This window comes from Olea europaea, unplaced genomic scaffold, assembly GCF_002742605.1.
Source record: "Olea europaea var. sylvestris unplaced genomic scaffold, O_europaea_v1 scaffold502, whole genome shotgun sequence".
Lineage (NCBI taxonomy): Eukaryota > Viridiplantae > Streptophyta > Magnoliopsida > Lamiales > Oleaceae > Olea > Olea europaea.
Genome location: NW_019263334.1, coordinates 103,078 through 114,457, shown reverse-complemented (window position 1 = coordinate 114,457; position 11,380 = coordinate 103,078). Strand labels below are relative to the sequence as shown.

Here is an 11,380-nt window from a genome sequence, read left to right as displayed (position 1 = left end):
GAAATAAATTGTCAATCCAACGGTGCCTAAGAGTTTAGAATTTAGACATTTAGATATGTAAAAAGTGTTTCCAATTTATATGTGTTTTAAGATTCCATAAAAATTTAGATGTGTTCAATATAAATTTTTTAATAAAGTCTCGAGTTATTGAATCAGGCTCGAGGCATTAAAAATGTCAATGATTTTTATAAAAGTTTCTAAAGTATTAACCTTTTTAACATAAAGTACAAAATAAAAATTTCACAATTTTGTCTCGATCAGCCCCAAGATTTTACAAGGAAACTTTAACAAAATAAATAAATAAATAAAATAAATTCTATTAATATTTTTTTGGTCCTTTCTATGTTTTTCTTTCTCTTCTCTTCTATGAACCCTAATCCATGATGAAAATATTAATAATTTTCTCTTACTTCTACCAATTATATTTGCTATCATCTACCTTTTTTCTCTCTTTTTTTCCTCATTGTTTCTCCCCATTTCTATGAACAAAATCAAAAAACATGAGGTATTCAACATGTCAACGACTTTTAAAGACTTTCATAAAAATTTATAAGATACTAACTTTTAAGTATACAGTACAAAAATAGAATTTCACAATTCCCGTTCAGCCACAAAGATTATGAGATACTTTCATGAAAAGAAAGAACATTTGTTTAATTTTTTTTACGTCCTTGCAATGTTTCTCTTTCATCTTCCCTTTTAGGAAGTCATGATCGTCACACTCGAGCCATGAATAAGAAAGTAATATTTTTTTTCTCTCCGTGTCTCCTGCCAGTCATATTTGTTGTCTTTCCCTTCTCTCTCTTTTTCATCATCTATCCCTATTTACTACGAAAAAATTAAATTGTAATTTAAAAATTCTTCGTAATGTTTTGTTTCTCTTCTTTTTCATCCAAATTTTCTATGAAAAAATGATTTTATAGTTACATTTTTATAAGATTATATATATAAAAAAAGATAATTTTTAATTAAATTTTAAATATATTGATTGTTCACCTTTAAAAGTTTTGACATATTACTAGATTTTTTTTTTTTTTTTTTTATCAATGGTACATTAGTACTGAAATATTATATAAGGCATGTACGATAGTGATTATAAGAATTGATTTTTTTATCGTTAAATAGGAAAGTAAGTCCCATCTGTGAGTAAAGAAATAAAAAATGGCAGCTGAAATAGTGAAATAATGGTAAAAAAAAAAATTAAATTTTTGGGATGAAAAATCACTATCAAACGGAGGCTATATGTTTGTATTTTTGTTATTTATTTATCTAATTGATGTGACTTGAACTTTTATATTTTGTTATTTTTTCCCCGTTAAATGAAGCGAGAAATAGTGATGGCAATGAGCCGAGCCTTTAACCCACAAGCTCGCGGGCTGAGCCGAGCTCACGAGTGGCTCGTGAGCTCGTGATTTTTTTAATTTTTTTTTTGGGCAATTTTACACATTTTGGACATTTTTTTTAAAAAAATAATATTTTTTGATTAGGTGGGCTCTTCAAAATGGCTTGTGGGCCGTGTGCCCACGAGCCGCTCATGGGCCATGTGCCCACGAACCGCTCATGGGTTTGACGAATCGAGCCTGGATTGAGCCCCTGCTCAGCTCGGAATGACGAGCCCAAACCATCCATGAGCCGGGCTTTGACGAACCGAGCGGCCGAGCCGACGAGCCGCTCGGCTTGTTTGACATCCCTAGTGAGAGAGGGCAAAGGGAGATGGTAAGGATTGAACCGCCACATCCTATGTTAGAATTTTCTACTAGTGTTTTTCCATTTAAAATAAAATTTTCAAAAGACAAGTGAATTATATAAAGTCATACAACAGTCTAAGAAAAGACCTTTATTAATTTCACAAAAATCTATAAAATGTGTCAATAAAAGTTAGCGAATTTTGCAAAAGTCTATCACTTAAAAAAAAAAAAGGAGTATAAAAATCTAAATTGAATATAACCCATAGGTAGTTAAATATAATTTTTTTCACATATCTTGTAGGACAAAAATTTATTATTCATTTGTTATCCACAAATTTTTTTAGTTAAAAACACTACCAAACATGGTTGCATTGGTATTCAACTTAAAAGAAGAAAAACCACATTGTATATATGTAAGAGTTCAAGTTCTTATCACTAACTTTTTCGGTTTTTTTTTTTTTTTTTTAATTTTTTTTTTCAATTTCTAGTCTGAGTATCATATAGAGATCGACCACATTTTGAACTATATGTCATCTAAAGAGAGATTGACATACCTAAGATGTCTTTGCAGAGAAAAAAGATAATTTTTTCTACGATTAGTTAAATTTAATTTGTTCAATGTAAATCATAAAAATATAAATTTACATGTTATATATAGAAGTCGTTCGATATAGTTTAAATTTTAGTCATATAAATTTTCTTATTTTGTGTTTGAATATTGGAATGATTAATGTATGACATTAACATAACATTTATTTGTATAACATGTTCAATATTTAATAATAAAATTTTCAAAAAAATACAAATAAATTTTCAAAAAAAAAATCACTTTCTTTTTTAATTATTTGTTTTTACTTTTTTTTTTTTTAAAATTTGGAAGTATAGTTACAATTTGTTTTTTATTTTCTTTTCTTTATTTTTGTTTATTTAAAAATGATAGTATATTTGTCATTTTACAACTTTTAATTGAGAAAATTGATGAAAATAATGATTTTTACAATGAAATAAGAGTGAAAATGTCAAAAAATGAAACGTGTGGACGTTTTGTACAATAATAATGAAATATATAGATGTTTTGTGCTAATTATCCTTTCAATTAAATATTTTGACTAATTTTTACTTTTTAAAAAAATTTGGCAGTATGATTGCAATTTATTCTTTAACTTTTATTTTCTTTTTTATTTTTTTAAATATAGAGTATATTTGTCATTTTACACGAAAAATTTGATGAAAATGATAATTTTCACAATAAAATGTGAATGTAAGGGTAAAAGTACCAAAACATGAAAGGTGAAAATGTTTTGCACAATAACATTGAAAGGTAAAATACGTTTTGTGCTAATTACCCATTGTCTAAAATAGTAAACGTCTTATATTTTAAAACTCTATTGAAAATGCTCTAAAAGAATTGTAGCAATTAGATTCTTTAAAATCATAGATATGACTTATATGGTATTCCTTCAAACCTTACAAGGCTCGTAACTTTCGTCTATCCAAATTGTTCAAATCCACTATTAGACCATCATAAGGAAGATTCGAAGATTTGCAAGGAAAAAAAAAATGCTCTAATTCAAAAATATATTGTAGGCACATTAATCTGTGGCCTTTTCTTCTCGAACAAATCATATTCATATATTATTATTCTAACTTTTATCGTACTTGTTTCTCTTGTTACCTGGTACGTAGAAGAAGGTTTCAAACATAATCAATGATCCCCATAGACTAGACAATTTTATATGTGTGTGCGCGTGTGCGCCCCTTTAAAAATTTACACTTACTAAAGTTTACCTACAATGTGAATTATTTATTCGGTATGACAAAAGATGTGAATACAGATGCAATTACACACTTGTTTCGGCCAAGAGTTGTACATATCGTATGCACCGTGCTTTATCGAGCAAGAGCATGTTTGGCTAATTAAAAAGTAAACTTTTTAAGTATATTTCTTTAAGGAATAATTTAAGTTTTAAATTAGTGAAAGTTAGACTTAAGCAATTTAATTATTGTGATAAAAATAAGATTAAGCAAGTGGTATTTTTTACTGATAACTTTGCTTACTGTTAGAACCCATTTAAATAATAATAATAATAATAATAATAATAATAATAAATCTCAAATTGATTTCCAATCTCCCATTTCATAAGGTTAACAACTTTTATCAACTTTTCAGTAATATATTTAATTTTTCATTGAAGTATACTAAAAATATAATGTTGAGCTAAACAAAACTGGGGCTTTTTTTTCCCCTAACTTTAGTAACATAATATATTCATTAATTGGTACTATTTTATTATTGATGGTTAGTGCATGTTTGAGTCAAAATTATTTTTTGTTCATATATTTTGCGAGACGCAAAACTATTATAATTTAGCCCACGTTTGCCTAATTTTTTGAAATTCATTTTTCCTCAAATTATTTTTTTAGTCATATATTTTATGGGACTCACAATTTTTATCAACTTTTTAACGGTAAATTTCACCACTTTTTATCAAATTTTATTGAAAATATAATTTTTAAGTAATCTAAATGAAATTTATTATTCACACATTCTATAAAACCTATAATTTATAATCACTTAAATTTTAATTTATTGATTACCAAACATCCACTCAAATTTGGGCTTAAATTCACAATTTAGCTCCTGTTTGACGCTTTTTTTTTGTTCGTTTTGCAAATTTAATGTACAATGAATTGATAATAAAAAATGGTAAGAGAGTCTAACAATCATATGCCCTATCTAAAAAAAGGGTTAAACCCTAACTTTAAGGGTCCCCCACCACCCCTGTCCTGAAGTATCGTGAGGGAGGTAAATCGCAGGTTATGCCTCCAAGGGTATAGGGTAGAAGGCTGCTTGTACACTTGTACTTACCCAATAGCCAAATTCATATTTCAGGATTCGAACCCTTGACGCAGCAGCCTCAAGCAAAGTTGGATTTCTCCACCCTCCTCTTTTACCACTTGAAGATGTGCCCTGGGAGCAATCATATGCCCTATCTGATTTTATGTCAAAGTGTCTAATGCATTAAAATACCAATTCTACCCTCATACAAGTGAATGAGCAATGAAGCCAACATATTAGTGGGCCATAGTGGGTAGACATCACCATGTCAATGTACTTTTGAATTTGACAAAACAATATTTGAAAATTTTTCATATGAATAATGTTTGTCTCCTAGAAAATGTATGACTAAGAGAATGTTGGGCATATCCGAATGCGGTTAACAGGTGGTTTACAGAAAATTTGGAAAATGCTGAGGTGGAAGTTAAAAAATCAAAATATAATAATTGATATTAAAAACGAAAAAAATGCCGGAGACCGACAAAAGCAGTAAAAGCGAGAAAACCTTCTTCATTTCCCATTCCATTCCCTTCTTTGGTAAAGCGGGAATTACATCCATTTTCTCACCCGTCCTCTCCGTCAACATATGTTGACACGCTAAAGGTGCAGCTCAATTCGAATAGTCCAAAGAATGAAGTCCAATTGGGTAATTCAGGATAAAGGCTCAAATAGGATTATTAATTAATGTAGTAGAAGCCCACGAACGCAGTAATACCATCGCCCAAATTTGCAAGACGCCCAAGATCTGAGTGAATGAAGTGCCTTGCAGTCGCCCAGAGTTATGACCCTGTTCTCTCCCAAACCTTCGAATCGCCCAAGATCTTAGCAAACATAAGACATTATGGTTATCCAAAAGTGTAGTTATCGAAAAAGTTATTGGGTAATCTTATCACGTTCCAAGATTCAAGGAGTTCAATTGAAGATGGTTGAACGACAAAGAGTAGTGGCAACATTTAGAGACGGCAGTTCCACGATAAGTTGGCCACCATGAAGAAAGTGGGTAGTTATAAAGCAATTAAGTAGTTTCTAAGCGGTTGATCACAAAGAGAACATCAAAGGAATATAAAAGGAAGAAAAGATATAGAGCAAAAGACCTCGAATCAAACACTCTCAAACAGAGAATATGTAATTTCAATTCCTTAGTTTAGATTTAAAACATTTCTTTTCAATACTCGTGTGCTTGCGCCCCTTGGAGGCATTCTGTTTAAATTTCAATTGTAAAGTCATCGCCAATAAAACACCCCTTTTTGAGACTTTGTCTCAAGAAATTTGTTCCTTACACAATCGTCTGATCCCTTTTTAATTGTTAGCAAATACCCGCGCGAAACAATTTGCCACGCCCAGTGGGACATTGGTGTTTGGTATTGAAGATACAAGAAGTGAAACAATATGTCTCAGAAATTCGATAAGGAAGCAGCAAGTCAGGGAGGAGTCCAGTCTGTGATCGAGCGATATGAGGAGCAGCATAGCTCTCCACGAACAGATAGACAAAATCAGAGCAATCACAGTTGTTACGAACCAATGACAGAGTTGAGTCCTCGAACCATGCATGCATTACTCGGAGAAATTCACACAAGATGTCGTTGAACAGGTAAATCTACGAAGTATTCATAATATGGAAAGATTTACCCAGAATGGGAATGCACATTATGACAATATGACCAAACAACTGAATACTTTGAACGAAATAATGAATAAGTTAGTAGGCCAAATTTGTCAGCCAGTTGTGCCTCACAAACCACTTTCAAACTAGGACAATTGTGGGACATAATCCCTCAGTCCTAAGTTTAAATCAAGGGATAGAACCACCTTTTGACCCCTCTACTTCAAACCAGGGGGTGGTTTAACACCAAATCAGAATAGTGGCATTGGTACATCTAACTTGGGGGGTAACCTAAATGTAAGAGATAATGTCCTAAATAATGGGCAGAATACCCCACGTGTTAATGATGGAATAAATGTTCAAGCCAATGGTAACAATGGCCCAAATCATGATAACTTTATTGCCAATCAAGGACCAAGCATCAGGCCTCAAGCAAATCAACCGGTCAACCAACCTGTAGGAATTTCATATGATCCCAACGTCATGTTTAGAAATCAGATTATGGAAATCGTACAGGATCAGATGGTTTTTGTAGTACGTCCTGTCATTAGGCCGACTTACACCAAGCCATATCCTGATTGGGTAGATTAAGCATATCCATGGCCCAGAGGGTTCAAAGTGCCAGAATTTTCGTTGTTTACCGGTTTAGGAGATGTATCTACTCTAGAACACATAGGGCGATTCACATTGCAAAGTGGTGAAGTAACCGATTACCATAAAATGAGGCTTTTCCCTAGTTCATTAACAGGAGTAGCCTTCTCCTGGTTCATCAATTTGCCAGCAAACTCTTTTCAAACATGGCAACAATTGGAGCAATTGTTCTATGCTCAGTTTTATAAGACTGAATCTGAAGTTACTTTGACCGATTTGGCGAATCTACGTCAAATGCCAAACGAATGGGCAGAAAGTTTCCTTCGAAGGTTCAAGATAGTAAGAAGTAAATGTTTTGTACCTTTGCCCGAAAAGGAGTTTGTCAAAATCACTCAAAGTTGTCTAAACTTTGATCTGAAGAAGAAATTCCAAGACAAGGAATTTCTTGATCTTTTTCAATTGAGCGCGAACGTGATTAGGTATAAACGATTAATAAGAGAAGAAGAACAAATGAAAAATTCTAGCAAGGGGACTTATTATAGAGACCCAAATTTTGATGTTCATACCATTAATGACGAGTATTACGATCAAACCGAAATGTGTTTGGCCAAATTAGTTAAAGGAGACACGTATACTTGTCCTATAATGGCTAAGCCTAGGCCATCGGGCAAGGATGAGCCTATGAAAGATGAAAACATAAATGTTAGAACGTTCTCGTTCGATGTAACCAAAGCTGACCTTATATTTGATAAATTATATAAGGATAAGCAAATAAAGTTGAGTGATAAGCATAAATTGCCAAGCCCTGAACAAATTAAGGGTAAAAAATATTGTAAGTGGCATAATGCATGGTCACATTTGACTAACAACTGCTTGGTTTTTCACCATGTGTTACAGGATATCATTGAAAAAGGACGAATTATGTTCGAGGATAAGAGGAAGATGGCAGTGGATGAAAATCCTTTTCCACGGCCACTTGGAGTGAACATGGTGACATCTGATTTCAAAAACAAGTTGCCAAAATTCAAGTTGGTTATAGATGATGGAGAAGAAGACCCTAGACCACATCCCAGTGTCTTTGAACGTATCAAAGGGAAGGAGCCCAAAAAGAACGAAGACGTCCTATGTACAAGATGCAAAAAAGAAGTGAGTGTAAATGCAGAGAAATCAGGGATATGAAAGCATTACCATCGCCCTAGTTTTTTCCCAAACGCTCAACCTGGTAGAAAGCGGGGTAGATCGTTTTATAAGGGACCGCCTTTCGAGAGGCAGTTCAGGCCAGTAAATAATGGGAGAACATTCAGACCGCAACCTCCCCAACCAAATGTATGGCATTTGTTCCAGTATAAGGCTGGAAGGGCGATACCTTTCAATGAGATTACTAGAACCCAACAAAAGCGTTTTCAACGGAACTAAGAGCGAATGATGAGGTAACAACAGGGAATGCTACATCCTAAGGCACCTAGACTACTCGAGGTAGCCAATCAAAATGTTCTCAAAGACAGTGTGGAGACTGGTACAGGCGAACCTATGGAAGAATTACCAGAGACTTCTTCTGGGAGGTCGAAGTTTGAGCGAGACAGAGGGGATAGAGAAGATCCAGATCAGCCCCTTACTATCCAATTTGGTATGTTACCTCCTGTCGTAGCTAATAACTATTTACTAGCCAATGAGTTCAAGAATAAAGAGAAAGGAGAAGAGGAAAATGAGGATAACGAGAGGAAGCATGCATGCTGGAATATGAAGAAGGCCAAACTTCTAGAAAAGCCTACAATGGTGAAAAAGATGATGGTATGACAGACATCGAAGAAGAAATCGATCTGGAAGCGGAAAGGAGAAGAAGAGGAGTATCGTACAATACTCTGTGAAAACAATTACATTGAAAGGGAGTTCGTGAAGTAGACTTATTGGGGGAACCATCTGGGCGTTCTTTCGATTTTTACGTGCTATACGGTACGCTCAAAAGGAAGAAGAGAGTGCCTCGCTCTGAAAAGTATGGATCACCTCCAAGAATAATGCCTCCTCCCACAGGTTGGGTAACTGAAGAAGAAACATTAGAAAATGGTAAAAAGGAAGTTCAGGAGACAGAGGCTCAGTGCGATATGCTGCACATTGACTTATCACAAAAGGGTAACTCGATAGAGGACAAGCAGGAAGTGGAAATAGATGCTGTCGAAAAAGTTATTTTTAAACGACCAGCCATGAAATTGATCAAACACTTGGGGCCATTGTGCGTTAAGACTCTAGTTAACAGCATACCTGTGGCAAAAGTGCTTGTTGACAATGGAGCAGCTATAAACATCATTCCATCTAGGATGATGAGGAAATTCGTGAAGACAGAAGGTAATATGATCCCAACGGAAGTCATCCTGACAAGTTTCAATGGAGGAGCAACTTCAGCTAAAGGTGTTATACCATTGGACATAACTATAGGAACAACTACTAAGACCACAGTCTTCTCTATAATAGATGGTCCCACTAGTTACAATGTGTTATTAGGAAGAGATTGGATACACGGAAGTCGCTGTATGCCTTCATCGCTCCATCAGTACCTAGTTTTTTGGAATGACAAGGGCGAAATAGAGGTGGTGCAGGCCGATCATAAGCCTTTTGTCGTAGAAGCAAACTCAGTGGAAAGGTTCATGTACGAAGAAAATTATGGACCTGTCATAATAGTCCAAGATGGAGAAGAAACTCAGATTGTTGCGCAGAGTGAAGAGCCATTTTCTGTGGATGCACTCACTGAAATGTTCAGTCAGATGAGGCCAAACATAGTGGCCCTGGAAGAGCCAGTAATTGGCAAAAGAATGACCAAGGAGTTTTAAATGAGTTGTAAACAATAAAGACAAATGGCCGATATTCAGGCCTTCAAAGCCAAATTAATGGCTTTCAATAAAGAATGCAAGGACAAGACGAAAGAAGCAACAACCTTGAAAGCATTGAGAGACAAATTGGCAGTGTTCGAGTTGGAACAAAGCATTGGCCGAGAAATCAACAAAGTGGATTGTTTAGAAGAAGAAGAAGAAGTACCTACAAGGGGACTGGACGACGAAGTGATAAGGATCGCCAAGCCTGGATACGCTCAAGCACAAGAGCCCCTGATTAAAGTGAATATTGACAATGAAGGAGAAGACCTCCCAACGTTCATTAGCCAAATGCTTGATTAAGAGGTTAGTGATAAATTAATTGCTTTATTAAAAGAGTACAAAGATTGTTTTGCTTGGGAATATGAACATATGCCTGGTTTAGATAGAGATTTGGTGGAACATAGATTACCAACCAAGCCTAATTTTAAACCTCATAGGCAACCTCCCAGGCGTTTCGCTCCTAATGTACTCCCTGAAATGAAGGAAGAGATAGAGCGATTATTAAAATCAGGTTTTATTAGAACGGCCAGATATGTTGAATGGTTGTCCAATATCGTGCCGGTATTACAAAAGAATGGTAAACTAAGGGTGTGCATAGACTTTAGGAATCTAAACATAGCCACACCTAAAGATGAATATCCAATGTCCACGGTAGATTCTTTAGTAGACTCGACTGCCGGACATGTAATGTATTCCTTCATGGATGGGTATTCAGGATACAATCAAATTTATATAGCTGAGGAAGATATACACAAAACTACCTCTAGATGCCCTGTGTCTCTAGGATGTTTTGAATGGGTAGTTATGCCTTTCGGCCTGAAAAATGCAGGAGCAATTTATCAAAGGGCAATGAATTTGATTTTTCATGATATGATAGGCAAGTTTGTTGAAGTGTATGTAGATGATATAGTGGTCAAATTCCTTAAAGAAGAGGACCATTTTGAACAATTAAGATGTTCATTTGAGCGAATGAAGCAATATAAACTAAAGTTGAATCCCTTGAAATGTGCATTTGGTGTTAATGCAGGGAATTTTCTTGGTTTTTTAGTGCACAAAAGGGGGATTGAACTTAATAAAAATAAAGCGAATGCCATTTTAGAGGCCAAACCACCTAGCAATAAAAAAGAATTGCAAAGGTTTCTAGGTCAAGTAAACTTTTTAAGACGCTTTATTTCTTACTGTGCAGGATGAACGAAAGCATTTTCGCCACTTTTAAAGTTGAAAAATTAGGACGAATTTGTTTGGAAAGAAAAACATCAAAAGGCTTTTGAAAGTCTAAAGACATATTTATCAAGTCCACTAGTGTTGGTGTCACCAATCCAAGGACGGTCAATGAAAGTGTATGTATCGGCTGAAGAAGAATCAATAGCTGAAATGGTCGCGCAGGAAGACCAATTTGGTGAAGAAATGGCGATTTACTACTTGAGTAGACGGTTAACAAAATGTGAATGTAATTATTCTGCCATTGAAAAATTATGTCTTGCATTGTATTTCACATGTAAAAAATTAAGGTCTTATTTATGGCCCGTAACCGTTTATTTAATTTCTAAAGTAAATTTGGTTAAGTATATGTTCTCTCGCCCTATTTTGCACCAAAGGGTAGGCCTTTGGACATTAGCTTTATTAGAATTCGAAGTATAATACATACCCCAAAAGGCAATCAAAAATCAGGCTTTGGCTAATTTTCTGGCCCATCATCCATGCCTTGATATGTCTGAAGAAATTAAGTTAGAGATCAATTCATTCGAATTAAAACCTTGGATTTTATACTTCGATGGATCGAAAACCTCTA

General features: G+C 34.5%; 1 protein-coding gene across 1 annotated transcript in view; it reads right to left on the bottom strand.

Moving 5' to 3' along the window:
• LOC111388512 (B-box zinc finger protein 21-like) overlaps positions 1–6,082 on the bottom strand; it is a 24,828-nt gene extending 18,746 nt beyond the window's left edge. Inside the window, exon 1 of the mRNA XM_023013242.1 lies at positions 6,009–6,082. Within this exon, the coding sequence (XP_022869010.1) occupies positions 6,009–6,082 (74 nt within the window). The remainder of the gene's footprint in view (positions 1–6,008) is intronic.
• Positions 6,083–11,380: the final 5,298 nt, after the last annotated feature.